Raw genomic sequence first — 13,376 nt, forward strand, 5'->3', positions numbered from 1 at the left:
GGATGGGATGGGATGGGATGGGGTGGGATGGGATGGGATGGGATGGGATGGGATGGGATGGGATGGGATGGGATGGGATGGGATGGGATGGGATGGGATGGGATGGGATGGGATGGTGGCAGGAGCAGTGACAAACCCACACACACACCCTGGCACCTTCCCATGCCCAGGCAGCGTGTGCAGATCAGGAACATCATCAGCCAATTGTGCTGTACTCTGACCTATGGACAGTTTCCAGAATCAGTTCCTGTCTGACCTAGTGACTTCTTTGAGTCCGAAATCTGCTCCTTTGATGTCAGGCTTTTTTGCTTTGTGGCAGTAGCTCTTGATGGTGAGGTCATGGACATAAAGTGATCTTTGAAAATATTTTGTGAGGGGTTTGCATATAAAAGCTATATAATCTTTGATAGCATAAAACTGGGCAAGATTTTTATTTGCAAAAAAAACTGTAAAGAGTAAGCAGCTGTGTGATTCAGCCTGTTGCCATGTAGACCCAGGATCCCAGGATATTGTTTTTTTATAAAATAGGTGGTGTTTGAAGGAGGCCATTTTCAAATACAGCATTCTAGCAAATTTACATACAACAAAATATAAATATGTAGATTTCTCTATTGATAACACTGATATATTTTTCTATGTGCCATGACCTGGTGACAGTTTGGGGGGATATAGTGCAGAGCAAACAATATCTTTATTTTGAACTGCAAAGGATCTTGAGATAGAGCTTGCAGTAATTCTAGGGAATAAGATTCACTGGAGTAATTGTCTGATAAAATGTTTTTATATGACAAAAATTTCTGAAGATCTTTCTTTAAGACAATCTAGCAGACACACATACTGTGGAGTGCATGTGAAAAATTACTTTTATTTAATCTTTTCTGTATAGCAGAACAATAACTTTTATTTCCCTCCATTCACCATGCATTTTGATCCAGTTTTTCTTTGAAATTTATCTTTATTGAATCCAAGAAAGTGAAATCAAATTGTTGACACAAAGTCAATAATTTATTCAAGTTCCCCCACAATCTCCAACTGCAGCAGGATTTTTTTATGATCCTTTTTTTTTTCCCAGAAATTACTTCATAAAATCTGTTTAGTTCAGGCCTTCTGTTCAGATTTGATGAGTTCAATAACAGTTCTGGCAGACATCATTTTGACTGTTCAAGGCCTCTTTTCATTGGCAGTATCCTCTGATGGGCATCATCATGATATCTATGAGCAAGGGAACACTTTTTGAATGTGCTTTTGATCAATTCCCTGGTAAAAGAGAGCAGGAACTGAGGAACTTTCATCTTACCTCTTGTCTTCAGTGTGCCACAGCCCTGACACCACACGCTGTACGAATCAAGGGTCCAGAGTCCCACCTATGGAAAATCCCCACATCTGGTGATTTTTATTTTATTGGTTCAATACATTTGCCCTTTTTGTGTGTTTCTCATCAGACCATCTTGGGTTTATTAAGCTCCTCTGTTTATTTAGCAACCAGAGCTTGTGCTGTTAACTTTCATCAGTGAACAGAAAATGGGCAGTGTTCCAGTTACAGGGATTGCTGAAAGGAAACTGCTTCATCTGAAAAATCTTGTTAGACAACTAGGACAGAGCTGCCGTGGGGTGCACCAGTTTCATCATGAAGTGCTTTCTTCCTTTCATCCACTGGCAATTCCCTACAAAGTTGTAGAAAAGCTTTGTACTATTTTTAGTATTTTTAATTATTAATCTTATAATATAATCAAAATTTTAATCTTACAGGTTCAGATGAAGTTTTCTTCAGGAGCAGAAAATTCTTTGAATACTCATTGGGATAGAGTGACAGTTCCCCTGAATGCAGGTTTGGGATTCCAGCAATCCCTGAGCTGCAGTCCCTGTGCCTAGGAAGGCTTTTCCTCTGATCTGAAAGAGGTCATTTGGCTTTTCTGACTCACTGTCTTCTCTCTAATTAGTGACTGGCTAGAAGCCTGAAGCTTTACACGTAATGTAGGTTTCATAGCGAGCTATTGGGAAAAAAAAATTACAAATCCATTATTTCTGTGGATTATTTGGGCTAATCTGATTTCTTTCAGCTGATGTGGAACACAGACAGCTAGACAAGGCCCTTCTATAGCATTTTATGAGTGGACAAAATCAGAAATATGTTCTGTAAACTTCTGACTTGTGCAAGAATTGACGTACAGAGAGGTAGGATTACCATGGAGAGGCCACAGTAAACATTATATGCAAACTATAAATGGCATCCAAATGTCTAGGATGGCAAGACGAGACATCTGCTTCCTCTAAACTGATCGTGTATTCTTTCTTTCATGTTTTAGACAAACAAATTAAGAAGTCCTATTCAGAAGTTGTTTGGCATGGAAAGGATTGGTGCTTACATAGTTGATTTGTTATATTAACTTAGTATCTGCTTTGTAGAGGATTAAATACTCAGCATACACTTGCTAAAATACTTTTCAAATAGAAATTTAATTTGATTTTTTTAAAATGCATAGCAGCACCTAATTAACTTACAAAAACCTCTGTTCTTCTGTGTGGTCTTTTATGTCTGTTGTTGCACAAAAGAAAAAGGACATGCAGGTAAGCAGAATCAGACAAAATGAGAAGAATTAAAAATTCAAGAAAGAAAAATCAATGTAAGATGAAAAAATATTGCTACAACCCCATTGTTCAGTAAGTGCTTCAAAAGCAGCAGTAAAGGGATTCAAATCATCAGTCTGGAGGGTTCTGTTTTTTTAATGAAAATTCAGAACTACTGGGAAATGGACAGAATTTAACTTCTTGCATAAGCTGCACAGGTGCCTCTTGTTGTTGTTTGTGGCTGAGGGCGCAAGCCCAGTGAGAGGGTTTGCCTGGCAGTGCCGTGGCTGGCTCTGCACCAGCCCAGCAAAGTGGGTGAGCAGGGAGCAGCCCTTGGCCTGGCAGGGAGGCAGGGCTTGGATGTGGGCTTTGAACTGCAGCAAAACACTTTATCTCTCCCATCACTGCTCCCCTTCTCTGACACAGACACTTCAGTGGAAGATAGTATTCTCCATCCAATAGATGAGGATGATTAAAAACTTAACCAAAAATGAGATCTCTGAGTCATTACAAAAAGCCTTTAATTGTCTGTCTGGTAAAGTATCCTGAGCATTTTCCCTCTCACAGAGCAAGGCATAAGATGATTCAGTTATTCATCCTGAAAAAATAAATTTCTCTCAAGGAGTTAGAGGAACCAAGCCATTGTTGCAGTGTTTTTTTTTTTTTTTCCCATTAACTAATTTTAAAGCTTATTGTGTTGTTTCTGGTCTGCTTAGATGGTTAAGAGCAGTTGAAGGATTAATTGCTGAAAATGCAATGTCAAAAAATGTCTGCTATTTGCTGAGCTTAGTTCATTGATGAAATAGTAATTTCTTTTCTTTGAACCCCATAAACTCTTTTTTTTTAATTTTTTGTTAATTTATAAGCTCTTTGTTTCTTACTTTAACTTTTCCATTAAATTTGGGCTCTGGTTGTATTTTTTTTGCTTAATACTAAGGGACCATTTGTCAGCTCTTCCACCTTTTGAAGTTGTTTCTCTGCACTAAGCTAAAAATTTGTAACTACCCCTTGAGAGTTACAAACTGGAGAGACCTGAAGCAAGTGCAGCTGAAGTATCAGTTTACTTCTTTCAGGAGCTATATGCTGATGTTGGAAAGTGTCTAGGAAACAGTCACAGTCAAAAACAATAATCTGAATTTCTTCAGTAAGATACTCAAAAATACCGCTGTTAGTCTGAACTGCCTGCAATATTTTGTTGTGCAGATTATAGGACTAGTGCTAGAATGAAAGAGAACTGCTGAAAATGTTTTATTCATGTAAAGACTTAGTTTGAATATGACAAATGATGAAGTTGTACTGTGGAAGTGTCTGAATCCTTAATTTCTAGCTTCTGTTCTGTGTTCTTTAAAAAAGGTTCTTTAAAAATGGTGTGTCCCCATGCCCTGTTTTCTGTTTTTGAAGCCCCCCAACCCAGCAGTCCTGCCTTCCTAATGCCCCTCATCGCCCTCGTTGTTCTTTCAATGCCACAGGGAGGAACACGCTTACGTGGAGAAATGCTGGAAAGATGTCAGAGTGGGGGACTTTGTGCAGCTGCAGTGCAACGAGATTGTCCCAGCAGACATCCTGCTGCTCCACTCCTCTGACCAGAACGGGATCTGCCACCTGGAGACCGCCAACCTGGACGGGGAGACCAACCTCAAGCAGCACCGCGTGGTGATGGGCTTCAGCAGCCAGGTCAGTCTGGGCAGGGCAGCCCACAAATGGCTGTGCCGCCCACAAAATGGGCACACTTGTCTCCAGACGCTGCACAGAGGGGTTTATTTCTGCATGGCAGCTGGAAGAAAGCTCGTGGTCCCCTGCCACAGCATCCGTGGGTTTCCTTATGGATTCTGTGTCTCTGGTGTCCTGGCACACCAAACTCACTGCATAGGCAGGTGGAGGTGTGAGAGCTCAGCTGGAGCTGCTCTAAGGCACTATGGGCTGGCAGTTTAATAGGAACCCAAAGTAAATTAGTTGGTTTTTTTTTAAAGTTAAATGTTTGACATCAGTTTGTGATTCACTTGGAATTCTTAAAATCACCATTTATTTTTCATAGGCAGTATCATTTCCTTTTTACCTTTTCCCTTTACTTTCCTTTCCTTTACTTTACTCATGTGGCTCATGTTGGAAAAACCTGAAATAAACTAGAAAATATGACTTACATATTGCTGTTACATTTTCAAGTATCTTTAAACACACAGCAGGGCAGTTTTTCAAATAACCCAGAACGAGGAGTGGTAGCACACGAGGAGGAAAACTTTGTTCCATTGGAATCACTCCAGCAGACAGGAAATAAAACCTCACAGATAATTCTAGGAATTACATTAATTTATTCAGCAATTAGTACCAGTGCCACTAGGAAGATCTTTTGGGATTACTGGTGTGTGGGACACAGCTGCCATGGAGCAACCAGACATTAAACAAAGCACACCATTTCCATGGCCAGTTGAGATCAGGGGTGTACTCGTGTTATTTGCTTGTTGTTCAAATGGAAATCACTTTTCAAAGACAATTAAGGACTGTCTCATATTGTGGCATAGCACAGGCCCTTTCCAGTGCCTTCCAGTGATGATTAGGGAGAGGTTTTGTTCCTGAGACACACTCTAAATTTTAATATGTAAAGATTTAGCAGAAAAACAGTAATCTGGCTACTTAACGTTTTTAAAATGTTGCATTTTTGTCACATAGTTCTAATTTACATGTTAGATTTTCTACCTATTTTTCCTTTTAGACAAGAACAGGGTGCTCTACCATTACACAAAATGCAAACTTTTGCCTCAGTTGTTCATAACGTGTGGAAGTCTTCCACTATATCAGAAAATACTCCTGTGCTAAATTATGCCCCTGACTGCCTATTCATGGTGATTTTCTTTAGACTTTGAGTTATTATTGAGATAAACTGTATGCCCAGGAATGTCTATACTTAAGAACTCCTGTTACATGAACAGGGTGGAATGCAATTCTGGCCCTGGTGGCAGCCAGTGCTCAGGAGGTCAGAGCTGACAAAACTTCCTGGATCACCCTGCTCTTGTGGTGTGCTTGTGTAAACAGTGTGCTGGATAAAAAACCCCAGTGGATGTGGTATCACACCGCAGGTTTTAGTGTGCCAGCTTCTTCCTTGTTCTTTGAGCTTTGCTTAGTCCTGTGATTTATGAACTTCCTGAAACCCCCTCAGATGTAATTCTGCCTATAAAGTGACTCTTTAAACGGGGAGGAAGTAAATACATATTAGTTAGTTCTTCAGTTGGGTTAGAACTAACTGGGCTTAGTTCTTCAGTTTAGGATGCAAGAAAGGTGGAGATAGACTATTGACAAGAGCATGGAGGGACAGGACAAGGGTAATGGCTTAAAACTGACAGAGAGTAGGTTTAGATGAAATGTTAGGAAGAAATTCTTCCCTTTCAGGGGGTGAAGCCCTGGCATAGGTGGTCCAGAGAACTTTTGGGTGCCCTATCCCTGGAAGTGTCCAAGGCCAGGTTAAACTGGGCTCTAAATCAGCCTGGCCTAGTGGAAGGTGTCCCTGCCCATGAGTCCTTGCTCAGAGCCCCATCCAACCTGGCCTTGGACACTCCCAGAGATGGGGCACCCACAGCTCTGGGCAGCTGTGCCAGGGCCTCACCACCCTCACAGGGAAGCATTTCCTCCTAATGTTTAATCTAAATCTCCTATCTTTGTTATATTCACTTAAAATGAAGACAGGTGTTTCCACTAATTGGCATCTGTGATGTCTTGTTCAATACACAGCATTTTCTTCACTTAATTTAACCACTTGTTATTCCAAGAGGAGGAAATGCTCAGCCCTTCTGAAGCTCTGCTTCAGGCTGAATGAGTTAAAATGTCTTTGTATCTCCTGCTAGGGCAAGTGTTCCAGCCCTGGTGGTCTAAATTAAGCTTTTTTTGGTGTTTAGCATTTCAAATACTCACTGGATCTGACACTCAGTGTGTTTTCTCTTGTAGGATACTGTGTTTGAACCGGAATTTTTCCAAAACACCATCGTCTGTGAAATGCCAAACAATGATCTCAATAAATTCAAAGGTTACATGTAAGTATTTGTTTTCCATAAATGCATTTTTGATCTGTGCTTTGATAGTCCTCTTGGAGGAATTGGATGGAAGGAACATATTTTGAGGAAATTGATGGTTGTCACTATTAGCTATTCCCAGATCCAGAAGTCAATATAAAATGTAGACTTGGACTCTGTTTTGTGGCAAGGTAGAACCAAGGCTTGGCATTGCATTTACAGTTGTTTCCTACAAATTATTTTCACAGAGATTCAGCTCTCTTCAAAACTTAGACATAAGCTCATGTACATTTGACCTGATGATTGGACTAAACTCGATTTTAGATAAATCCTTCCAATTGTTTAAGGTATCCATCTGCATGGCTCTGGTTTCTTCACCTTTACAGCCACAGGGAAAAGGTGTCCAAGATCTAATAATCCAGAGTTTCTTCTTATTAGAAAGGTAGAAAAGTCAAACATGCATGCAAAATGCTATTGAACTGATGCACTAGACTAGTATAAAAAAGTAGGGTAGCTTCTTTTTTGTCTTTCTTCATTAAATAATTCTGGTACAGGCATAACAGCAAATTCAGCAGATTTAACCCCATTTATGAATTATAAGGCAAATTTCTGTGTCATGGCTCATGTCTTAAAATTCTCTTACCCTCCAACACAGAGCAGGTTATTCCCACACCACAGCAGAGAGTTGTCCAAAGTTCCTACTGCCCCAGACCAAATGCCTGCCCCATTGTCATGCAAATAATTGAACTGCATGAGTGTGCCAGCATCCTCATCCATGCCCCAGCTTTGCTAAATTTACCAATAGCTAAACTAGGAATTAATGGCTCTGCAAGAAGCAGTGAGAGTGTTGCACCTGGAGGAGCTGCAGATGGCTGGCTCTCTGACAGAGCAAACCAGGGATTATCTCCATTAGCACTGACCATACCTAATCTGGTTTTGAGGCTGTGCCCTGTAAGAATGGTGCCTCTAATAGCAATGACAATTCTCCTCTGCTGCAATTTCTTACAAGGGAAAAAGAGGTCGAGTTTGTATTGATTGCTGGCTGTGGTTGTTGGCTTCAGGGATCACTGGGTACAATCTAAATTGAAGCAACCCCTCCAATTAGCAAAGAGCACTTAGATTATAGAAAAGTAGGAGATATGACACAAGGAAACACACACACAAATACACACCCTTAGCACTCAGGACTGGCTTCAAAATATTCAACTCTCAGCTGAAAGTCTGTGACAGAAATCTCCTTGGTGAATGCCTATTATCTCACTTGCTTGATGGAACATGGAATTAGCTGCCTTTCTCTCCCCTCTTCAGGAATAGAAGAAAGGATTTGGTGGGGAAAATTCCTTGCTGAGAGTTAGTGAAGTTTCTGTCTTTGGTCTGCTGAGATTTGAGCTATTTTGTAAACACAAATTATTTGGAGCAGGCTACCTTCTTGTCCATGAACCCTTAATAAATTATTGAGGCTCTACCGCCTTTCTATAAAATAGCAGGAGCAGTCTCTGATAAAAAATGATAAGAAATAACTTAGTGACATCCATCTGACATGTCCAATCACAGAAAATTCTGTTCAAGGGGATGCAAGAAGGCTTCTATTAAATGAGTTCCCCAAGGCTGAATTTAGATTCCAAGAAAAATAGATTTCTGGCATTACGTTTTTACAATTCCACCAGCTGTAGGTTGTTGACACCTACACCTTTTCCCTTGGCAAGTTTAAGTTGTGTAATCATGTGTAGCTGCACTTAGACATTGGACTTCACTTAGCTCTAATGTAACACCTAGCCTTGCCCCTCATTTGAGAGATGAGACTATTTGCTGGTAAATGAAACACAAAATACCAAATAGAAAGTAGAGAGAAATGATTATTCTAGGAAAAAGAAGGTCTTTTCCCACCCTGACCTTTATATAACAGAACAAGGCAGAGCATCTGAAATAGAAGCTCTCAGCTTTGGTAAAGATCTCAGGAAGAACCTACCAGTGTAAAATGAAAGCTGTGGGTAGCAGTAGGTGTGTGCCATCAATTTTCAGAGGCAAGCAACAAATTTCCTGCCTGATGGGCACTGACATTTTGGTTTTCACCAGTTTGTGCTGCAAGCAGAAGGATCTGGTGAGTAATGGGGCACCTCTGGCCAGGATGAAAAGTCTTCTGTCCAGGATGAGAACGAGGAAGAGCTCCTCAGCCCAAAGGCTGCTTCAGTGAAGTGAGATTCACAAAGACTTTTGGTGGCTGATGGAGTCACAGAGGCTCTTGCAGGGTGAAGATGTATTCATCTGAACCTCTGCTCATCTTTCTAAAATAAATTTGGCTGTAAGAAGTTGCAAAATGACTCTTGTTTTCTTTCATAAGATATTGAATCTGCCAGATAAATTTCCAAATGAAAGCCAAACTTGCTTTGTATTGTCATCATGACACACAGTGTGCAAGTGGTCTTTAAAAGAAAGACTTGGACTTCTCTGTAACATTTTGCTGGAAAAGTTTCCTTGGAGCTGAGGGAAATAAAAGCAAAAAAGGGCCTACAAAATTACTTCAGCTTGAAACAGATATGCACGTGAAAATTTTCTTTAACACTCCATTAGAAGAGAAAAATTAATTGCTCTATTTGGTTATATTTCTTCTAGGGAGCAGCCAAACCATGAACAGGTAGGTCTCAACATTGAAAACCTCTTGCTTCGTGGATGTACAATCAGAAATACTGAGGCTGCAGTAGGAATCGTTATATATGCAGGTAAGATGTACTTTTTATTTAGGTAAACTGAGAACTTCCCTGTAAATATCCTTAAAAAAATAACTATATAGTCTAATATTGCAACATAATATGACATTTTGTTTTAAAAACTGGTAGTGCACAGAAAAGGTGTATAACTTTTTTTTTAAGGTACTACTCATCCATCTCCAAAGCCAGCAAGTCTTGCACTGGGTCTTTGGCAAGTGACAGTATCCTTGTGCATGTCAAATATCTTGTAAAAATATCCAGACAAGTAAAAAATTGCTCAGGTGTATTTAACCCTCAGCTCTTGCTATATTACTAATTCCATCTGTCATAAAATCTACACAGCTGCCCTAAGGGAGGTCTCACTGGCTCCTCCGGGTAGAAACTGGAGCAGCTAAAGAGCTAATTAGGAAAAAAAAAAAGTCATCTGTGAATTTCATTCATCCATTCAATCTGTGCCAGTGCCAGCACGCAGGAGGCAGTGAGGCAGCAGCTGGAGGTGGCAGAAAAGGCAGCAGCAGCTCAGGTTTGTGCTGACACAGACAGAGTGTGTCTGTGCAACCACGAACTTCATGCAGGACAAAGAGAGGCAGTGTTGGTGCCCAGACCAAATGCAGCAGTGGCAGGTTCAGCAGTGGGTCACTTCATCTGTTCCTCAGCATCTTTTACCTTTGGAGTGTTACCACTGCTTTTACTCAGTGAGCATGATTTATCATTGGCTTTGCCAGCTGTGTCCTCTTCTGCATCAGATAGAGTGTATCAGCTTCCCTCTTCTTTGCAGATTAGATAAAAGTCAATTCAAGCACAACAATTAATCCCATTAGCTATTATTATCTTTCCAGTAGAGTTATATTAACTGTTTTATGCCTAATCAGCAGCAAGGGGTTCAGGGTTGAGCCACCTAAGAGAAAAGAGAAGTTACGCCTTTATGAGAGTCATTTAGCTTAGATTAATCTCCACAGCCTGGCACAATTTTCCTGACAACAGACTGTCTGTTTCATTGCTCCACAACTGGACTCTGAATGTCTGCAGCTCCCAAATGTTTCCAAGGCAGCTTTGCCTTTGCAGGTCTCTCACTGTGTCTCTGTGAACACCACATGCAAGGGTGGTGCCCACTGGGCAGAGGAGGAGAGCCAGAGCCAAACTCTGTAATCCTTTTTTTTTCCAAAGCAGCTACTGTATAAAAATCTCAGTGGGGATCATTCCTGATATAATTGGAGTAATTTATCTTCCCTTCTCCTGTTGCAGTTCCTCATTTTCTCCTGTTTAGCTCAGATTTCCCAGTATGTTCCCTTCATCAGCAGCACAGATCCTAATGTGGATCTCCATTTATGTTATTTAAGCTGCCAGTAGAAAAGGTTGGAGTTTTAAAGTTTTACCCAAGACATGGTGGTTTTCATATGAGTAGGTCTTCAAATCAATTTCCAACTGAGTTCTTATTGTTAATGTCAGCATAAAAGTTTTGGGGTTTTTTTTCCCTAAAATTAGACTGGCTTCAGTCAGTATCAGCCTCATTTCTAGGATTCTTTGACATTGATTATACTCTGGCTTTTAATCATGGTCTGTGACCTTTTCTGAACAATCAAGATCAGTCACATAATAAGATGGCACACTTTCCATTTTTATGACTCTATTACTCCTCAAACTTTCTTTCTAATGGGAGCCTTTGTGAGGAGTGCAGCCATCACTTAGTGCAATTGCTTGGTCTGTGCAGTTCCCATCTGACCCGAGGACAGTTCTACTTTTCATGGCTACCCAAATTGTTCTACACAAAGCAATAGCATAAAACACAAAAACCTCATTACAGAGTGACAGCCAATGTAGTTTTCTCATTCTGATTGGGACAGCAGTAAGAATTATATGCTTTTCATATACTAAAGTGCCAGAAAATTTTAGATGAGCCCATCAGCATCTAGAAATAGAGACAAGGTACCAATAGGGGGGTAGGTGAGGTGCTGTGCTTTACAGCACAGGAAAGGGTGAGGATTAGAGGAGAACAAAGCTGTTTATTTCTTATATTTCTGATTTTCTGGTCCTTAGAAGGTGATAACTGTTACAGAACTGTTCTTTTCCTGATGATCACCTAAGTGGAAAGGAATGGTAGAACTGATATTTGGAAATAAGCTCATCACGATTTCTTCCTGAAATAAATTCATCAACACTTCTTTGAGGGCTTTCTGGGAGGGATTAGAGGGCTTTGGCTTGTTTTGATTTCAATACAGAGCATTCCATTACACCTGACATAAAAGAAAAGTGTGGAATAAGATTCACACAGCTGCTGGAGGAACAGAAATGCAAGCAGCAGTGCTGTCCCCTTCAGTGTAGCTCTGTGGTTAAGAGATTTTACTCATCAAAGGGAAGGCTTAGGGTTTGTTTTGAGTTCTGCCTCTATGGGAGTGAGCACAAATCTCCTGCCTGTACACTGAATAGCTGCCTAAGTGGAACAAGAGGCTTTGTGCTTATGTGTGAGTTGGAAGGACAGAAGCACTGGTAGCATAAACTGGTCCCACTGACACAGCTCCAGGTTTTGTAAATAATTACATATCCATTGGAATATTAAGCCAGGATCCCCAGCTCTTGAGTGAATGTCCTGAACATAAGGCTGGAGACTAATTTTCTCTCTAGCTCCCTTCTTAATTAATAACCACTGATGTAAACCTGGAATGAATCCAGCAGGTGTGATTGAACTGCACCTAACTTCCAGTTCTTGAGTTAAATCACTTCCCTAGAGAAACCTAAAAGGCAGTTTGGAAAACAGTCCTTGTCACACACATCATGCACATACAAATGAAAACTAAATACAAGCCTGCAGGGTCTGTGTTTTCAGGGAAAAGGACTGCAGAAATAAACATAAAATATACAAATCAATATAACAACAGATGGTGTCCAGATATCCCAGTTGTGGAGCCACAATTTAGATAACATTAATAGAACTGAAAAAGTAATTTCTGCTTCTTGACTTCTTGCAGCACTCCTTTTTTTTCATTATTATTATTATAGCTGCTCATCTCTATCTCACTAAGTTTAAGGATTGGGGATTTTTATTTTTCATATGACTGTTTTGTCAGCACTTTACAATCAAATAATGAAAAGCTAAATATTACTGTTTTTCACTGACTTGTTGAATTTTATTTAATATACAAAATGTATCTAGTGGCTTTTGAATTGCTGCTGAAAAATATTCAAATCTAGGTTTCAGGAATCTGTATAGCACCTAAACAATTTGTTCATAAAATGCAAGAATATAATACTACCATTCATTTTCTTGTTCTTCTTGTGGATATTTGGCTTTGATATTTTATATAAACCTTATGATCCTACTTAATCTGCTATCATTGGGACAGAAAAATGTATATGACAGCTGAAACCTGTGATATAATGGAGGTGTTTGGTAAACTGCAATATTTAGACTCTGTCAAATAGGAAGATGGACAAGGAAAGTTCTGAATGTCAACATTAGTCAGCCTGCCCTCAGCTGGGGGGAGAATACTTTTTTAAAAACCAGACCAAAATGCAAACTATTACATAACCATGATAATATCATTTGTGTTTGGAAGGTCATGAGACGAAGGCCATGCTGAACAACAGCGGCCCTCGCTACAAGCGCAGCAGGATCGAGCAGAGGATGAACAGGGACATTTTCTCATGTGTGGGACTCCTGCTTGTGATGTGCCTTGTTGGAGCTGTAGGTATGAACCACTGACAAAAATCTATTTCCCAAATGGTGATTAAAATGGATGTTACAGACATGAGATCTACAGCTGAATGCTCTTGGGGTCTTTAGGCTCCTTGGTCTTTCCAATGAGTTAAAATGGCAAATCTGAGCAATTCAGGTGAAGAAAACGTGGCTATAAATGTTTCAGATAAGATTCATCCCCACCATGGTATCAAACATGTAAAGCAAGAGAAAGCCATCCTGTAGGACTTGTAGGAATCATTGTAGGAATGGATATTTGTCAGCTGAGATTTTCCTTCCCTCCTGAGGGGGTGTTTGTTCCTTGTGCATAGCAGCAAAAGTTAAATGATTTTGCTTTACTTTCATTTCAGTAGTGTCTTCCTCTGATATGTTTGGGAGTGGTATTAATCAGAGCAGAGACACACA

General features: G+C 40.1%; 1 protein-coding gene across 1 annotated transcript in view; it reads left to right on the top strand.

Annotated features, from left to right (window-relative positions):
* The window catches only part of ATP10B (ATPase phospholipid transporting 10B (putative)), an 84,897-nt gene that overhangs the window by 49,405 nt on the left and 22,116 nt on the right, over window positions 1-13,376 (top strand). The window contains exons 4-7 of the mRNA XM_054516483.1: window positions 4,038-4,242; window positions 6,505-6,590; window positions 9,183-9,289; window positions 12,832-12,963. Of these exons, the coding sequence (XP_054372458.1) occupies window positions 4,038-4,242; window positions 6,505-6,590; window positions 9,183-9,289; window positions 12,832-12,963 (530 nt within the window). The remainder of the gene's footprint in view (window positions 1-4,037; window positions 4,243-6,504; window positions 6,591-9,182; window positions 9,290-12,831; window positions 12,964-13,376) is intronic.

This window comes from Molothrus ater, chromosome 15, assembly GCF_012460135.2.
Source record: "Molothrus ater isolate BHLD 08-10-18 breed brown headed cowbird chromosome 15, BPBGC_Mater_1.1, whole genome shotgun sequence".
NCBI lineage: Eukaryota > Metazoa > Chordata > Aves > Passeriformes > Icteridae > Molothrus > Molothrus ater.